The 19,504-nt window shown below is 41.6% G+C and overlaps 1 protein-coding gene across 1 annotated transcript; it reads right to left on the bottom strand.

Moving 5' to 3' along the window:
- Positions 1–2,187: 2,187 nt before the first annotated feature.
- On the bottom strand, positions 2,188–18,594 carry LOC139672113 (transmembrane 4 L6 family member 1-like). Its single transcript, XM_071555666.1, has 6 exons — positions 18,482–18,594; positions 15,351–15,530; positions 11,984–12,049; positions 5,648–5,793; positions 4,675–4,861; positions 2,188–4,178 (listed from the first exon to the last, which is right to left on the bottom strand). Exons 2-6 carry the CDS (start codon positions 15,519–15,521, stop codon positions 4,158–4,160), a joined length of 591 nt encoding a protein of 196 aa, XP_071411767.1. The 5' UTR covers positions 15,522–15,530; positions 18,482–18,594; the 3' UTR covers positions 2,188–4,157.
- Positions 18,595–19,504: the final 910 nt, after the last annotated feature.

The raw sequence follows: 19,504 nt of genomic DNA, 5'->3' as shown, positions 1-19,504 counted from the left end.
GAAGCGATAGGCATAACATTCTCTAAGAAAACTTAGTTTAAAGGCCCAGAGGGGTGAAGGGCAGATGTAGGACAAAGCATAACTGAAAGCATTACATGATGGGATTAAGAAGACTTAGAGAAAAAGAATGTGTAAGGTAGTTTATCTGAATCTGAAGTGGTTTTGATGGTATATAGTGCATGAAAGGATTGTAAAAGTACAAGCTTATACCAAGAAGACCAGTTCCTTGCTGAATCTGTTGTATTCTTTTGTCACTAAATGACTCTCAGATAATACATCTATTTTAATGAGAAAAAAAGAAGGAATCTCATCAATGAAGAGATTTTTGAGGTGGGTTTCACCTAACTGCTCGTGGTGGCAGTCTGCAGCCTTGGGTGCCAGCTGCTGTGCTGCTCCCTTCAAGCTCCCTGAGTGACCCACTGGGAGAAATAGGAAATTTTAGGAGGTTATTTACTGACCTGTTTAAGGTCTCATGAGGCAGGACAGGGTGAGGGCAGGTCTCAGACTGCTGAACTCAGGGCTGCTTGTAAGAGTGGTGTCAACTGTATGCATTAGATGATTCAGAGCTTGATTTGGATGCTCACATAGAGATGGCTGGTATCACTGAAGATGCTCTATATCCTCTGAGATGTCCACATGGGCCAACTGATGCTGGACAGTCCCTGTAGGAGACACATGCCCTTCTGGAACAGCAGGATATTCTGGTGTATCTCCAATGGTTCTGAGCACTTAATTGGGGGATCCAAGTTCCTTCCAGTACCTGAAGGGTCTGCAAGAAAGCTGAGGGGGGTCTTTTTACAAGGGCCTGTAATGATAGGACAAGGGATAAGGGCTTTCAACTGAAAGAAGGTGGGCTTAGATTAGACATTATGAAGAAATTCTTTACTGTGAGGGTGTTGAGATTTTCAGATGATGTCCTTGGTCTAAAGTTTTATTCCAATCCCATGTCAGTCCTAGGAATGCTTTTCCAATCAACACTGATTCGCAAGTGGCTGATCTGCTTGAGTTTCAAATGTAGAAGACAGAGGGATAATTTGATGAGAAAATAACATATTTTTAGTCCTTCTGTAAGAGCCTGTGTAGTGAGACTCCACAGTGAAAAACAAATATCAAAGTTAAACATTTTTTCCATTATGCCTCTGTAAGTTTTTGACCATTAATTATTTAAGGGTCATAGATACAGAGAAGACAGATTAATAGATAGATAGAGAGGAAGAAGATTAATAAAAAGAGGTATAGAAGAATATTATGAGTTCCTTATTTTTACTGAATTCTTCATCTGTATGATACATAAAACATTTCAGGGACAGAATTCCTCTTTCCTTTTGTTAGGAGATTTTTCTGAAATAAATCTTTCCATTTTGGGAAAAAAACCCTCAACAACTTAAAATCGATAGCAATCCCAATTCTGAAGCACGATATCTTATCTTTAGTCAAGCCAATGCTCTGTTCAAATTAAAGTTGTTATTATATTTAGTATTATGTAGATATTTTCTTTTGAAGCTTTGCCCACCAGAAGAGCTTGGGTTTGCAGATCTCCCTGCAATGATCAGCCTGAGGAACTGCCCCTGTTGCAATGTGCTGGGCAACTCCTGGAGAAGGCTCTGATGACACTTTTGAGAGGTCAGGCTTTGACTCACATAAAATGTGATTTGGGAAATCCAAAAAAAACCATGAGCTGAAATTATTTTATCTAATTTTAACTCCCTTAGGTATCTTGCTTAAATGAATTTTTAGCACAGAGACAGGTGTTTGCTTTGGTTACCCTCACCTTTGTGTGATCTGAGATACTTTGGTCTCTAGACATCTGTGTGTGGCTCTCAGGTGTGATAGAGGACATGTGAGAGACCCTTGCCACCTGGAGTGACATCTGGAGGTTGAGCAGGATGCTTGGCTGGACTTCAAATGGCAGCAGAAGCTCCTGTGCATGGTGGACAACCGAACCTTGCTCAGAGAGATGATGCCTCTCAGCTGCCTTAGGCATCTCTTTCAGAACGGGCTGGGGGAAGGTTTCCCGTCTCCATGGACTACGTATCTTGATGACTACTCTAGAAAAGACTTCTCGATCGTTCCAGTTAGACAATTTAACTCTGCTTTTTGTGTTACTCCATTTCCTCTCCTACTGGAGGTACTTTGAAGTCACAAGACCTTTAGGTCACACAAACCAAGCCAGAAAATAACTTCAGAAGAACAATATTTAATATTTACACATATCAGTGAGGCCAGTGATCACACAGTTGGCAGGACAGAGGGTGTATCCAGGAGCACACAGACATGACACTAAACATCCCCAGGGCAAGACAGTTTGGAACAGGCAGATGGCAGCAGTACAGTGCTCTTACTTTTCTGTGCTGGAGGTGTGCCAATGGGTATCTTTCCCTCTCCTGGTGCTGGCACAGCCCAAATTGGCTTTATCAGAGAGGTAATAGTAAGGGAGTCAATGCTAAAGAGGTGAGGGCAGGGACAACTTCATAGAGCCCCTCAGCTGGAGAAGGAGTCTCCCTCCACCTGACTACATGTGAATACTTCTAGCTGTCTCTTTGACTCTTTTCCTGGTTTGATGTCTCTTTTATGTAGTAGCACTGTCCAGGCTTCACTACTGACAATGAACACAAGCTTTTTAAGCCACGTAGCAGACTTGGATGCACCTACAGATGATTGCAAACTTCGACACCTCTCAAGCTTTTATTTACAGAAGGTGCTTTTAAATTTTATGGGTCAGATTTGCTGCTTCTAGGGGTAAAACAGCACATATACTTCTCATTCAGGCAACTGGCATTTTCTTCCCTATTTTGTATAAAGAAACATTTATATAAAGCATTTTGTGTGCTACATTAGAAGACAGCACAAACAGTGTCTGCAATCACTGTGATCAAATAGCTTGCTCCCATGCTACAACTCAGAAATATAAACAACTATGGCTGAGAAAATACAAATGTCTCTCTTTGAAAAATAGGCTCCAAATACTTTAAATACATTCAGGATTTCATAGCTCCATACATATATTCAGCATGGGTAAAAATTATTTTACGGGCTGACTGAGGGAACGCAGTCCATGCCCAAGAATTAACCTTTGAGGATGTCAAAGAAATGACAGATTTTCTAAAATTTCCCAGTCATGGATTTTAGCTCAAGATCAAGGGGTTGACTTTGGATTATGGGGAATTACGCAGTTCCTGGTTGGGATTACTGTTGCTATAACATTAAAACTGATACAATTTGTTGCCTTCAGTTTCATCGTTTGTTTATTATGGAACTGCACATAATTACTACCTTTATCTTTGGTTATCTTTGGCTACTTCATTGCTTTGGCCATGTGATCTGTTCTAGAACAGCCCTACAGATCTTTGTGGAAGTTAATGAAATTCCTACATAGTCTCATGAGGGCAAAATTGGTTGAGAGGTTCTCCACCCTTTTGTTAAACCAGATGTTTCTGAACTCTTTTTCCAAATTCTACCATTTGTATTGAGCCAAATGCACCTCAAAGGCTTCCACAACTCTCAGATGCTCCTGGAGAACTGATTTGGAAGTGCACTGGACTTTGTCAAACTGACAGCAAGCTACCAAATAGCACAAGCAGATTTGGCTCGAGGGTGGCTGAAAACTGTTTTCTTCATCTGCCTCTGCAGTGTCTCAAACAGTGCTTGGTATAGTCCCTGCTCATCCTAGTTCGAATGTGTGAGTGCCCAGATAACAAGTTAATAGGAACAGACAGGTGAGCTCAGAGCGGGATTTGGGGAAGACAGGAGGTTATTTACATCAGCCAGAGAGCACCTGCTTCATGCAGTTGACAAATTTACACATTAAAACCAGTTCAATTTCTCACATACATGAGAGGGCAAGTGATGATCTTTTATCTGAGGGCTGCTGTGCTTTATATGCAAGTGCAGTAGTCAGGACCAGAGAGATGGATGTTTTTGCCAGTCCCTGAGGTTTAGCAGGAATATTTACAGAGGTGAAAATGTGGAATCTCAGATCAAAATGACCTAGCCCTTTTCCACCCTAACTTCTTTTATAAAAAATTCATTTTGCCCCATGAAACTCCTGAACATTTTGGGTTTTCTTTGTTGTCCTCCCAGAAATACAGTACAGTGCACTATCATTATTGTATGTTAATCGGCAGCTTGGGCTTGTCCTGGCATTCCTTGAAGGTCATTCACATTCCAGAAATATTTGTCTGAAAGGCAATGAATGAAAGATGATTAATTAATGTTCCAGGGGGATATCAGGCTTACTGCAAGTATCTTGTACAATGAAAATAAACAATGTAAAGGAACCAGTAGTGATAAATGAAACTTGAAAGAGGTTTTCTTCCATTTTGTAAAATAACAATTTTACTGCTGTTGACCAATTTAAAACGTCTCTGCTTTTTGTCTCTCACTTACAGGGATGGTCATTGCACTTTATCAAAATTCTTCTTGAATAGGAACACAACCGTGTAAGTGAGTATGTCACTACGTCATACCACTCTGTTTAGAAATATCTGAGAACCAGATATCTGACTACAGTGTGATGGAGAAAGCATGTGTACAAATAAAATCTGTACTGCTTAAGCCCCCTGGAGGAGCTTGTTCAGGGGCTGTGTATATCTCTCAGCTCATGTACTATTACACAGCCTGAAAAACAAAACTATTAAGAATGTAAATCACTCATATCTTTTACTGCATACCAACCTTTCTTCTCCTCATACATGTGCCACATATGAAGCCAGTAAGTCCATTGATGACTTGAATAAAACAAAGAATAGCTTCAATCACACCGATGGCCAGTAGAATAGAGAAAAGGACAATATTCCAAAGGATGATGTTTTCAGGTTCTTTGCAAATACTCCATGTTGTCTGGTTGAACAAGTAATTGTCTCTGTGTTAGAGAAAAACCATTGGTGAGGTATTAGAAAATAAAAACTTCACACACTTTCTGTGTTTTCTGGCATTACCATTTTTGAACTTGATTGCACAAAGTGAGTTTCAAATTCTACTAATTGGTAAAAGCTAGTGATTCTTTTCAGAATTCCCTTTGTGGAGATGCAATTGATATCCAGGGAAGAGAGCCACATCTGTACTTTCTTGCATGCACAAGAATCTCCTCTTTGTTTTGTGGCAAAATTGTGGTAATTATCAACTAGTCATTTTGTGTTAATAATTAAAGAGAAAGGTACTGTAATGGTTTTAAGATGTCTTCATATCCTCCATTCCTGCCCAGTCCTTTTACTATCTCTAGCTCTGGCTTGAAGAGCATGACTGCCAAGGTTAACTTTAAAGATTCAGAGAAGGTTATTTCTTTGCTTTTCAGAGGTAAGTAGAGCAGGCTCAGTTCTTGATGGTTTAACAGATTAATGTGGCAAAGTAATCAAACATTTCCTTTTGACTCTGGTGGGAGTCACAGCTCACCAGCATTTTGAAAGCATGGTTCAAATTGCACAAGGGGCCTGTGACAAGCACAACAGAAGAAACTCAGGCAGTTTACCCAAGGATGATTCCTTGGTCAAAGAGATGACCAGCTGGAACATGCTCTTCAGGGAAATATGAGTTGAGGTGTACACAAGGTGCACCATCAGTTCATTTTGGAAAAATCCAAGTTAGCAATAAAAGGATGGGGAAGGGGTCAGGGGAAGCAAAGTTGGAGGAGCCTGTAAGCCATACTCACTCCAGAGTGTCATTCCTGAAAGGGTAGATGTATTCTCCATCACCTGTGTCACACAGAGGGCCCCCAATCAGCCCCAGTGAGGAGATGATCACACAATATGCTCCTCCTGCGAATCCCAGCACAGCCAGGATCACTGACAGCAGCATCTGAAAGGGAAAAGACCTTCAACATTGTATGCACAGGGGTTTGAGTAGCATGGAGAGTGTGGGAAGATGGCTTGGGTTAAAAACTTAGAGCAGGCTGAGAATTACAGGTTAAAATGCAGCTGCTACTCCCTGTATGGAATGCAGTTGATATGCTCCACAAAGACTCCCCATACGACAGTAAGTGCCTGCCATGGGGGATGGAACGGAGTGTGGAGCAGAGTGGAGTCACTATGGTCTCCCTCTGTAGAAATCCCTGCAGGGAGGGGAACATGGTGGTACTTTGTAGTTCATAAGACCATATAGCACTCTCAACCAGGAGAGATAGATGGTGTTCTGCTGCTGAGCCAAAAACTATGTGGAAATCCCTCTCCTTGGATGCCAAGATGTGACCACCTCCATTAGGCATGTGAAGTGAGAGAATTTTACACCAATAAGATATAAAAGTATTTATGACTAAAGTGACTCAAACACCATCTAAATATAAAGAAATAATATAAAAGTAAGTTGAGAATGGGGGAAAAATAAGGAAGACTCCACCAAAACTGCTAGAATCAGTTGATGGGCTGACCCTGTCTTCCCCCCCCCCCCCCATAGGTATGCCTGCTGGGTAAGAATCATACTTGATGCATGTTAAAAATTGCTATTAGGATTAGAGCCTGTTTTACAGTAATATTGCTATTAGGATTAGAGCTTGCTTGATAGTACAGTATATTGCTTTAAACACATTTTTGATGCTGTCACCAGCAACCCTTGAACCTTATGGACCTGTCACAATTTGTATTAATAAAGAGTATTACTCTGTAAACTGTTTGAGTGAACCCTTTACAGCTGTGAGCAGTTTCTGGCAGTGGATAACACATTGGGAAGACCCACCAAGAGGTCTCCCCACCATTGGCTTAGCCACCCTGAAAAGGGCAGTTGAATTACCCTCTGATTCAGTGAATTTGTTCAGTGAAAGATCCACTTATGGAACACTGACAGACCAGTCAGGTATAAGGGTTTCAGCTTCCCCAGGGCACTGCCAGACAAAGAAATCACTAAGGGCTGAGAAAATGTTGCCATACTAAGGGTTGAGTAAATCCCCCCTTTTCAAGTGATAGAGAGCTTACACTGAATTGGAAAAAAGTCTCTATTTGTTTCTTACTATTTGTTGAAACTACTACTACTACCACTTCTACTATTACTATTAAATTTGTGGGAATAAAAAACAGCTGACTTTTTCTGACTGTTACAGCTATCCCAGATGTTAAAGGACTTCAGGTTTTACTTGTGTTACTTTTTAAAGTGGGCAAGTCCAGAGCTTTACTTATTCAGAGCTTTATACTCGAACTATCAATTATGAAAATTCTGATGAGTCTTTTTTCAAAAGCCAATAAGAAGTCAGTCCTGACTTTATGTTTTCTGTATCATGTGCCTCGGCATTTCCAAGTCTTCACCTCTCTTGGTCCTTGCACCAACAGAAACTAGCAAGCATCGACCAAACCAGGTATGAAAGTAACAGAAGATGCTTTTGTTTTGCTAATTGACGGAATGTAAAAAAGCCGTTTTTGTTGCTGCTTTCCTTCATTTTGCAGCACTATGACACGTGCTTACCACTGTTTGTGTTAAGTAAACTAATTGTGCTGTGTGTGGCAAGGAACCAGTGGTGACTGAATTGTATGTAATGCACCTGTATGTTTTACATCAGCCACTCCCACAGAATCCTTACCTTTACTCCATCTGGGGGCAATTTTCTGTTAATGCATGGCACGTATCTGGTTGCTGCTTGTATAAAGAAACAAGAATACCAGGAGGATGCTACTGGTGTTGTATCTGGGACAGGTTTCCAGTTAGTCTAGCTGAGATCCAGTGCTTGTGGTTGTTCACAACACTGCCAAGAAGGAGGAAAAGCTCTGGAGCAAACTAGTAGAGCCAGGAGAAGACCTGAAGTATGGACAAGGCAGCAGGCATGTCTTGGAGTCAGGGCAGAGACATGGCTGAGGAAGCACATAGGAAATACTTTCATCCATGACTTGGGTTTAAAGCCAAAAATACCTCAGGTCTCATTTCCCTGTTGCCAGTAAATACCAGGGTAACATAACAGTCCACAAGACATGTAGAAACCATCTCCTAAGACCAGTTGCTCTACAGACCTCTGCATTACAGAGTCAAATGAAAGTACCATCCATGGTGGAGATTTGTGACATAGTCTTGAAGAAACTATTCAGTGTCTAAATATGCTGGTGAATGCAGTTTCCAACTTGGCAGCTGATGACACTACTGCTTTTGGTAGAACCTTGCATGATGCTGGTGTATGAATTGACTCATTTTGTGTGTCATGCCTCTAAAGCAACCCTTGAATTAGAAGCTGCTGGGATTTCTCATGGGATTTATTTCATCATAACTGATTAATGCCTTTTTTTTTTACAACAGCTGGGTATGATTTTTTTGTCTTTATCTGCATGTTGGCTGAGTTGGCATTTAGCACAGCTTCATTGTCAGCAAAATGTAGGTAGTGTATTGTCCCAGACCAAAGGAGTGTCTGGATTGTAGCTGATGCACTGCCTCTCATAATAAGATCACCAACCATGCCTTGTGGTGAAGGTGAGTGACTGATACTCTGTTTGAAACTCCTACCTATGTTGAATCACTTCTCTCTACTTGTTTTCTCATTTCCTTCAACTGTGCTTTCTGGTTGAAGAAACTTAATAATGCTAACAAATTTTTTTAGCACAATATAGCAGTATGGGGCATCCCAAACATAATTACTACAGAAAATGTCAAATGGTCTTTTCCTATGCTGTGTTTTACAATAGTAGTTAGTACTAGTAGTACTCGTCAGTGCTATCTTTGATGACTGTTCTCTTTCACATGATTTTCTCATCTGAAATCTGTTGAGATATGACTGGCCTCATCCCAACTATTTCCCTTACTGTGTACCAGATCATGGAGACAAAGTCTTTACTTGTCACTGAAAGGAGAGTCTGAAGTTGCTGCAGCTGTTAGATTGACTCTCCTCGGCATTTCTAGACATGCAGTGGCATTTCCCTATTATATCTGTTGTTCTGAATACTTTTCTGGAGGCTTGCCTCATAATCTGGGGAAATCTGTGAATTTTATTAACTATTTCATCATCTCAAACTTTCAGCATTTTCCCTAGTTGTACTTTACATTGACATTTTTATTTCCTTGTTTGTTTCCTTGGCTCCAAGACAAGATGCAAGCTGGGATGCTGAAGTTTGTTGAAACTATTTAATTAGTTTTTCATGGTGTTGGCCTATTCTCTATCTCTTGCAAAGCTTTTGCTGTTCATTTTGCTTATTTTTTTTTAATGTTCCTCCTGCTTTATTCTTCACACAATTGGATTGTCCCTGGTAAGCTGATGAAGATTTTAGCATTCATTCTCTGAGAATTTGCATCAGCTGCTTTGGTGAAGTTACCAAGTTCCTCCTGTCCCAGCTTGAGCTGCTCTTAATTGCCCTGGTTCTTGCTTCATGCACATTTATTTCTTACTTGTTTTGTTTTGTTTGTTTGTTTTTGTTGTTGTTGTTTGGGGTTTGTTGGTTTTTTTCTTTTTTTTTTTCCTGCAATTATTATTCTGTCTGGTTATCCAGTTATCTTTGCTTATCTAGGTTTCTTTTTCTGGAAATGGCTGCTTTTGTTCTACTGGTAACTCTAAAGGAAGGCTTACGGAGAAATACTGGAGTATTACAATAGGATGGAGTGCCTTCCCTGAGGAAAAATGTTATGTTCTGATAGAATAATAACTCTGATCAGTAATAGTGCTTTAACTTTTTTTTTTCCTTTGAAAAGCAATATTGAGTATTCAGTGCAGACTGTCATTTTATACCTGAGATCTCCAAAGCAGAAGGGTGCCCAATCTAGCCTTTGGATTACAGAGGTTCCTGAGTAGCTCCAGTAAGGACTACTTCCCTGCCAGTAGGTGGAAACTGGTGGACAAGACCTGGGGACCCCTTATCAGGTCCACCCAGACCTACCTCACAAGGAGTTCTGACACTGTGGGAAGTTGCTGCCATTATGCATGTTTGAATCAATCCCAGGGCTTCTCTGCTCTCCAGACCTTCACACCATCCCCTGCCTTGGATATACAGCCCATAGGTTCAGGATAAGTAACTCTGCTATGGATGTCTCTACATTTTCTCCCACTATGCCCAAAGCAAATTTTTCCTGAGGCTCCTTCTCTTGAAGAAGCACATCATTGGCCTTCAGATCTCCCTGCAATACTCACCTCTTTTTGCAGGCTTGGAAATCATTCTTTTCCAGGAGCTGTGTTGGGGAAACTGTTGTTTTTAGTACCATTCATAGCCACTCACTTTTTGCTTATGTCCCCATCTCATCTTTCCTTTGACCCACATTCTGTTTAAAACATAGGGTATGGACCTTCAAATTGTCCCCTTTACAGAGATATGTGATTACCACAGTCCTGGAAAATAGCATTTTACTTGATATACTGTCCTCACCAAGCCTATTTCCTAGTTTGGTTTGGGTAGCTTCATCACCTGGCCAGCAGCTAGTTGTCTTTTTATAAATATTTACCACTTTGTGTTACAGTGGGTATGATGGTATTCATTTGAAGGTTGGATTGAATGACCTTGGAAATCTTTTCCAACCTTATTATTCAGTGAGTCTCCCAATTCTATGAAATAATCATTGTGCATAATCAAACTACTTTCTCAACATCCATTGTATTCCTCCATAAGAGCAAACCAAGAAGAGGAGAGGCAGCTTATAGGTAGCCAATCAGGGAAGGTGCAGACTATATCTGGCATTCATGTATTGCTGCTTGGAATGGCTGACTGTGAAGGGGTGGTAGAGGGGAATGGAGGATTGTGGGGGATCTATGGATGTGGGCTGCTGGATGACACTGTGCTGCCACCTTTTATTGTTGAACTGGGGAGTGAACCCAGCCAGTTTGGGGAAGTTTGACTCTTTGCTCTGTAGTATTTAGTGCTGGGATGAAGGGTGGAGAAGGGACACCTGAGACATATGAACTCAGCCCAGTTCAGCTGGATTTCCCCTAGTGACTCACTACATTCAGCAGAGTGGGAGAACTACCACAGTATGGCTGTTTTGCACCATTGCTTTCTACATCACTCAAAATCATGAGAAGCAGCTGGCTCAGTTGTTGGGTTCAGGGTGCTCAGGCTCACATCCTAGCTCTGCAACTGGCCTGCTTGGACATCATTAGTATCCTGTCTGTGCTTGTGACATTTGGTAAAATCAATGTAATGGCAAGTCCCTTGGGATACACCTGCTTACATCCCAGTGAAGAATGCTATTTTAATATTATGAGAAATGAATTAGCTTAAGTAAAGCATCTTGAAGAGGTAAAGGTCTTCTCATGGATCAAACTAAATATTCATTGAAGAGTACAGAAGATACATGCATTATTGCATGGAATCTCTCATTTGAGGCTGCTTCTAGGAAGGATGCAGACTAAAACCAATTCTAAGTCAGTTTATTCTTGCCAATAGATAGCCAACAGAAGTCTGTGCCCAGGTCTTGAGGATTAATGGAGATGCCTGTATAACATGTTGCTTTATAATATTCTTAATTGTCAAGGAAAAAAGTCACACTGACCTTTCTTTAGATGACAGAGCTTAAATTGCATTTGCAGGTTTCCTGTGTATAACATTTGGCAAATGCACACTACTGGTCAAAGCTGCAGGAGGCAGTGCTGGCTCCTTAGTGCCAGATGCAGCAGCTCAGGCATTCAGCACAGACCTGTAAATAGGTGACATATCTACCCCTGCAGATGAAAGCAGGAACTTAAGGAAAAGCAAATTGCCATGGAAGGGTATGGAAGAAACAAGACCTGGTGGAAGCAGAAGGAACAGGCAGCTGTCTCAGTCTTTGGGATTGCCATGAGCAGGGGAAGCTGGAGCCACATGTGACTTTATGTGATATAGTACCCCTCTACCCTAAACATTGTGCCTAAATGCTCCAGCATTGGCCCTGCCTAATGTCCTTCATATCAGCAGCTGCAATATCATAACATTCTTGTTGGCTAACTGAGCCCTCAGCCCCAGCCCAAGGGCTGTAGATCAAGCTCCTCTTCTGCATTTCCCTGACATGGCTCTTGATGGTGGTGTGATGGTTTGTCACTGCACATTTCCACCTGATGAGCAGCCATTTAGGAGCTAACATGCAAACTCTGTAGTGCCATTTCAATACATAAATATCCACTTACCCCACATCTGTTAGCGCAACATCCTGCTCCTCCTGCTCCCAGCATCATGAATGCTGGCAAAATAACCTGTGAGAAAAGCACAAATGGAGTTGGTGTGTAGCACTTCTGCTGGGATGGTTTTTAAATTGTAAGAGCTGGGGCATCATGTTCCTCAAATGCAAACCACCTCTGTCTCTTCTCTGTGAGTTATACCTGCTTAAATGTTAGAGTTACTCAGAAATAAGTGTGGGATTACAGCCAGAGCTTCTGGCAAGTTGTTGGCACATTAATTCAGGTTGCTGAAGCTATACTCTTTCTTTTCATCAAGGCACTGCTGGGGTTTTTTTTGTAAAAAAAAAAAAGTGTCAATTTTGAGAAAATGGAATTTCTGACCAGAAAATATGCGTAACTGGACTAAGATTTATGTCAGTTTAAACCTTAATGGACTTCACTCAACACAGAACTTTCAGTTCACATCAGCTTTCTCCATGGTAATGGTCAGATGGAGTTGGACCGATACAATGAAGTCAGTAACCATCTCTGTCTCAGGATGTAATGCCACCTTACAGAGCCACTCTGGAGATAGGAAAAGTTGATTTTACTTTGGTAGCTATAGGGCAAGAAAGCTCTTGTGGTTCTAGCTGTGCAACCAGTGTACTCCTACTGCCTTGTCTCTGCCTACCAGTGCTAGTTAAGGTATGTCAAAGAGCAGCACAAGAAAGTATTTGAGAAAGTAGGAAATGGTCCCCATAAAGTTAATGAATGAAGGAGAACCACAAACAAACAAACAAACAAAAAAGGTAAAAACTGTAAAAACAGCCTGACTAGATGTTGGAGAGATACTTTTTCATGTAGGGCAGGAAGAGTGGAACGTCTGTGATGCATGAAGCCCAGGGAATTTATGTGTGTATTGTGACTATCTCTGTTAGAGTGCGTAGGACAGTGTTGTGAAACCTGCTCAGATTTGCAGGCCCCTAAGTATTTTTCAAAGGATTTATTCTCTGTTGCCTTTTATGCACACCCCAGAGGTAACCTACAGCACTTGCAGTGGTGGCTGGACCACAGCTGGAAGCCTGAAGAAGCAGAGCATTGAGATTAAAAAGGTGTTCCTGTTCCTGGAAAGAAGTCAGCTCTTAAATGATCACAAGTGGTCCCCAAGGCAGCCTCAGCCCCAGCATGCTACTGTCTGGCACTCAGAAGAGTTAATACCTCTGCCCATCAAACCAACACTCCCTTTCCTCCAGGGCTCTTTTTTTCTTTTGAGGTTTCACATCTAAGCTGCAAACACCTTTGTGTCATCTATTAGCCTGGCTCAGGATGAAGGGTTTGCTTGGCAGCTTTCTTTTTTTGCAGTGCCTGATTATAAACACTGGCCTTTTGACATGGGAATGAGAATTTGCTAGATTTGGCTGTTGTCAGTAAAACAAGAGCTGTGCATGAGCCATGGCTTGGTCAGGCATTTCCCAGTGTTGCACATAGGCTTTCCAGGAGGAAAGACATTACAATGACACATAGAGCCTCTCTTTACACATTAAACAGTTGAAATAAGGAAACAGAGTTTTCACGTCATATAACTTCCATTAGAGAATCAGCAGAGGAGGAGTAAAGGGTGGAGCTGGCTGCTCAGCCGAAGAGTGTGCTGATTATCTAGGTATTAGTCTACAGATGAAGTTGCCGGGTGGAGGCAGGTTTTCTGGCTCACAGAGCTAGGCTAGCCTGTTCTGAAGTTTCCCCCACAGTCCTGGCTATGGAGGCTGTGTCCTGATTGCAGGGAGATTCTCCAAGAGGAGGCAACCTGCTGCCATGACTTTCCTGAGTTTCCTATGGGAGGAAGCCAAGTGCATGGGGTATTGCAGCCTCGTTTTTCCTCACTGTAGAGCCAAGATATGGACCAGACTCCAATTATGGAACATTATTCCCCTTGCTTAACTCATTAGGAGGCCCAGAGGCCAATCCTCATTTCTCCATGCTTTCAGCACCTGGAAAACAGAGCTGATGATAATGTTTTCTTTCCCCTTCTCTTCACCCGTGGGCATTTCTCATGCTGTTTTCTGGAACACCTATACACTCAACAGCATTGCATGCGGGTCAATAATTATTCCTAATGGTGTGTTTCGAAGGTCAATGCAAATTTTTCCTCTCCTCTCACTTGCTGTTCTCATTTTTGATGTATGTGATGCTGGCCACAGGCAACTCTGTGTGGAAGCCTTAAAAGAGGCCTCGTTTTCAATGAGCCAGTGTAACATCTGCCTTTCCTTTCATTGAGTGCCAATGACTCCTGGGCTTGCAGTGATACGAATTTTCCCCAGGTCTCTCATGTCCACTTCCTCCTGTTACAGACTCATGCTTACGTTCAAGCTCAGTATGAGTAACAGGCCCAAGCAGTAGCTGTAAGAAGATGCAGGTAAGCTGCTGGTGGAGAACAGTTTCTTGAATGACCTTATACCATGTTTCTACTTTGGGATATATGAGTCTGAACCACATTCACTACAGGTTTTCCATAGACTTAAGCTGCAGCTGCATTACAACATGACTGTGAATGAGATTTGCTTTTTTTCTAAGTGAATTATTCTTGAACATTCACGGTTTTTTGGCATACAGGTATCTCTGAGCCAGTTTACCATCTGCCTAGGCTTTATAGCAGCCAGTACTGGTCATATGCATGTTACTTGCTCAGCTTTTTACCTGCATTTAGGTAGATAATTGAAGGAGCACAAGGGAAGCAGGTTTTCTGATGAACTAGAAAGATAAGTATTCTCCAACATGTTCCCTTCCAGCAGCCATGGATATTTATATAAAAATGATCTTTCCTGAGATATGGAATGGAGAAATAGTTATAGAAGGCACATTCCAACCAGATCAAACACAAATGGATGTAGGTGGGAGTGTGAGAATATGAACCATTCCTGGTTTAAACCATTTACAGCTCCACATTTGTGGATTGTTGGCTAGGTTTTGAACTAACACCTACTGAAACATGTTTCAGTTTTGCCCTTAATGTTTTTGTGAATTATGTGTGCATAAAATCAGTTAGAGTAATGAGGGGCTGCAGACAATAGTGACCTGCAGCTGAGCTTAGGACCTCAGCTTTGCTTTGACTCATGGGGAATTAACATCCACGTAACCCTCCTCCACATTGAGCAGTCAGTCCTTGTAGTTCCTTCTGTCTTGAAGTCCTGTTATCTATTTCAGGAATACCTTAATTAGGCATTTTTTCCCTCTAAATGCATTTTCTCAGTTATGTACTCAACTTCCCAGTCAAGCTCTTCACATGTTCATGCAAAACACATTTCTATGACTTTTTTTTGTTAATGGAGGTTTTCTTGGCCCTGAATTTAAAAGAAAACAGAACAAAACCCATAAGAAACATAAGAGACACCTCTCTTACCAGTATCCCAGCTCCCAGAATACCATGGAAATACCAGACCAGATCGGTTATCTCGCTGAGCTGCAGAACTTGTCCATTGGGGAAGTACAGGAGAATGTTGGAGACTATGGCACATACTGCCAGTGGGAACAGGGTGATCCCAATGCACTTCGAACACTTCCCTGTGCACATGGCAGCTCTCTGCTCAGGAAAGACAGAGAGAGGTTTGAGTTACTTCAGTGCAGGGATGTCAGCAGATTTCTTCTTTAATGAAAGAATCGTTTTTGAAGAAGGAAACATTCTAGGTAAAACTTACACTGATAATCCTGTTCTACAGACCCTGTTCTCTCCAGAGACTTTATTTAAAATTGAATTATTCAAAACTGGAATGTTTGATTGGTTTTATTTAAAATTCTAGGACTAAACCTGTGTTGGTATGAAATAACAGAGAGTTTCATTTTCATTGTTACTGGACAATTGTCTGTCCCACTGGGAACATAACTAACAAAACCATGCCCACAGAAAAAGACACCCTGGCTGGCAGTCTTCTTGGTGGGGCTAAGGCCTTGAGTGGAAGGGGAGGCGAATGCATAGTGGTGTCTGCAACCACTGTCTTGGGAAGCTGATTTGAAATCTCTTGCACTGAAGGTCTAGAAGAGCAGAAAATGTCTTCCAAGAACGTCATAGAAATGTTCAACCCTCCCTTGGCTCTGTGGCAAAGAGGGAAAACTCACTGTGAGCTGCATTTCCTCTATTTTAGTCAAAAATACACTGTTAGAAGTTTGGAGAAATGTTCATTACTGTTTTCTGTGACATGCTTATTCTGCAGATAAGTGTAGCTAAGACTGTGGCTTATGGGCTTGTTTGGCACCCACACTAAAATACTTGAAAAACTAAAAACCTGTCTAATCCTGTGGCTGTTTGTTAAGGATGGATCATAAAGCAATCCCACCTCATTTTCAGAGATCTGCCATAACATATAAAACAGCAGCTTAGCATTTCACAGCATTCAGGTTCTTCTTTTAAAATCAAATAATCAACACAAATGAAGCACTGATTGAAAGGGATCTCTGTAGGTTCCCAGTCCAACTTCCTGCTGAAAGTAGGGCTACCACGAGCACTAGGTCACTGTGTCAGCCATGGCTTCGTGTAGCTGAGCTTTGAAAACCCCCAAAGATAGAGCCACCACCTCTCTTTGGGTGACCTGTTGCAGGGCTGACCCAACCTCCTAGTGAAAAAGTCTTTTCTCCTGTCCAACCTGAATCTCCCAAGCTGTAAACAGGGCTGTTACTCCTCATTAAATCCTCTCGCACGACTCCACTACCTCTGTCACTCCCAAGTTTGTTGCAGGATGCTATTAGATCCCTCTTCAACAAAGTCTACAATCTCAGCTCATACTGCACCCAAGCTGTGATCTACAGCCAAAGACTGGTCATTATCAAAGTGGATCTACAGATATTCCTCCAAGTCAGCTTGGAAATTTCAGACCACTGAGGGAAAGATTACTGAACTTTCACATGACCATTAGCTTTATGGCACAAACTTCCCACAGCTTCTTCATGATATTTTATCATAGCTTTACTCCAGCTCATGGCTTTCAAATGCATAAAGACATAAAATATCATGAAAATACAAAATGTCAATTTGTGGGTTTCTGTCCTCAGAGAGAACTGACAGTTTAAGACAAAGAGGGCTTTGCTCTCCTATGAGCAAGTTACCAAACGCAAGAGAAGGAAAAGGATCTGGTCACACTCCATTTCAGTACACACACCCATAGCCAAGCATGTGCAGATGTCTATGCTTGCTAAGTGCAAATAGCTCTTATAATAACCAAGGCAACAAACAGTGAAATGTCCCTCAATTTGGTCATATATGTTGGCCAATCCTGAAAGTTTTATGACAAAGGTTCATGTTGAGAAGGTATTAAGCAGGCTAGGAAATTAGAGAGAAATCAGTCAAGGCTGGGTTTCCAAGCAAAAAAGAAGGCCAGGTAAAAGATAATAAGAAGACATTTGAGAAAGCCAGACACAGGCGAAAACAAGCTTTCCTGACAGAATGAAGACAGCAAAGAGGGAAGGTAAGGCATGTCCTCAGACCTCAGTAATTGAGAGTGAAAACAGAAAGACTTTACAGGGTGCCATATATTGCTGTGAGGTAGCGGTGATTGCCAGAGACTTCTTCTGAGTCTGCATTTCTATAATAAAAAATTTGCGTCATTCTCTGCTGCTATGAGTTCAAGAAGAACACTGTGTTTATGCACTTTGTCTTCTGAGCACTTTGCAATCATGTTTTGCTTTTTAATCCAGCTTTAAAACAAGTTAACTGGAATGAAACTATTCCAGATGGGAAGATTTTTAACAGAGATACTTCTTTGTTTATGGTCATTACCTATTGTTTATATAGTGCTCAAAATTCGGTAAGGCATTTTGCAAGCCTTTTGAAAAAGTGCCATATCAAAGAGAGAAAAATCTAAACAGACCAACAATGTGCAAGTGAAAGACGAAGTGGAGAGGGAGTGAAGGGAAATGAAAAGAATATTGGATATTTCACCCATCTTTCAAAATAACCAATGTGTAGGTTACTTTTTACACTGACGTATCTCATTCCAGCTTTAACTTTTCCATGTGTTTGCTGAGCCTCAACTACTTCCCCACCCCAGAGAGAAGGAACCAAGCACAGGCACAGCTTGGCCTCCTTCTGCAAAAACTAAGTCTTGTAGTTGAGTTATAAATCCTCTTCTGCACCTTTTGTACATTTTTGGAGGGCCTGATTCTCATTCAGTGCAAAGCAACGTGACATTGCTTTGGCTGGAAGAACAGGGCATTCTCTCTGACCTATCTCAATGCTACTTCAAACTGCAGGGAGAACATACCTAAAAACCCATGACCAGATCTAGCAAGAGCCTCTACCACCAAAATCAATGCTGCTCTGCTACCTGTGTACATCAGAGAATCTGACTGTGTTATTGCAGCTTAGGAAAACACTCTACATTGCCAGAAGCACTCAAAATGCTTTACTCTTTCACCAAACAAAAGCATATTCTACAGCTTTGTCAAGCAAGGCAGCTAAGAGCAAGCTTCTAATTTTTAACGACGGTTTCAGAAAGTTTTGCTTTCTAATGCTAAGGAAAGTGTGTAAATACTTTTGCTTACCTTCTAGACAGGGCTAAGATAGCCTCCAGGCTCCAGAGTTCCCCACAGACGTCTTCAGGCTTTCCTGCTCCTCTCTCCTGGAGCGTGGCAGTCTAAGGGAGGCTCAGCAATGTTTTTTGGGTGACGGCCTCTATTAAACAAATAGTTGTTTCTCTTTGGAGAATGAGGAAATACCCCAAGTTATCCCTGGTTGGCCAGCGTGAGGCTGGCATGTCACTCAGGGTTATTGATTATTTTAAGGCAGTGTTCCAGTGGTCAATGACTCAGCCCCCAGGACACGCAGATTGGAGCAGTGGAGACCTTTTTACAGCTGCAACCATTTCACCATGTGCAGTTTTGCACAAGAGGATAGGCAGGAGATGGCAGAGAAACAATGGGTGTGTGGCAGAAAATGTGATTGAAGCACAAGGTAGTGGCACAGCAAAGTCTGGCCATTGGTGTGTGATTGTCTTCTGCACAACAGGTTGTGGCTGTTGTAATTCAGCACCGCCTGTGCTCCAAAAGGTGCTGCTGGGAGAGCTAGATGAGGAGAGTGGGGATGGGAAAGGAAGGGAAGGAAATTCACAGTAAGTCAAGAGATAAAAATAGGAAGGACAGAATGGCTGGAGAGAAGGGAGAAATGTGACCAAGGAAGGTAAACCAAGTAAACAAAAAAGCACCCTGTTCCAAGGAGGAGAGAGTGGAAATATGGAAGAGAAACCAAATTTTGCTTTGATAGAGGAAAAAAGATAAAAGAGACACTAGGGTTGGGCCAAGAAATGTAAAACATAATGAAGAGTATTAAGAAACATTAAACTGGGAGAAGACACATAATGAGGAAAAAAATTGTTTCTTTTGTAGAGAATGTGATAATAATAACCACTAAAATAGATCCAAACACTAAAACATATAAACATATATGTTACTTGGTAGGTCAAATTTGGCCCATTCATGATGGGAATATGCTCAGATCCCTCTCTTCCACTGAAAACATCCCCTCTCTGACAGGCACTTGCTGTTGCTTTGTCCTCAACATTCAGATGG

This window comes from Pithys albifrons, chromosome 1, assembly GCF_047495875.1.
Source record: "Pithys albifrons albifrons isolate INPA30051 chromosome 1, PitAlb_v1, whole genome shotgun sequence".
Taxonomy (NCBI): domain Eukaryota; kingdom Metazoa; phylum Chordata; class Aves; order Passeriformes; family Thamnophilidae; genus Pithys; species Pithys albifrons.
The sequence above is the reverse complement of the archived record's forward strand: the minus strand, read 5'-3'. Positions and strand labels throughout refer to the sequence as shown.

Excerpts from the sequence above, each read along its gene's own strand:
- LOC139672113 (XM_071555666.1), bottom strand. The coding sequence starts at position 15,521 with ATGTGCACAGGGAAGTGTTCGAAGTGCATTGGGATCACCCTGTTCCCA. Across the intron at positions 5,794-11,983 it reads GTTGCGCTAACAGATGTGGG|ATGCTGCTGTCAGTGATCCT; the intron begins GTAAGTGGATAT and ends TTTCCCTTTCAG. Across the intron at positions 4,179-4,674 it reads CATGTATGAGGAGAAGAAAG|ACAAATATTTCTGGAATGTG; the intron begins GTTGGTATGCAG and ends ATTGCCTTTCAG.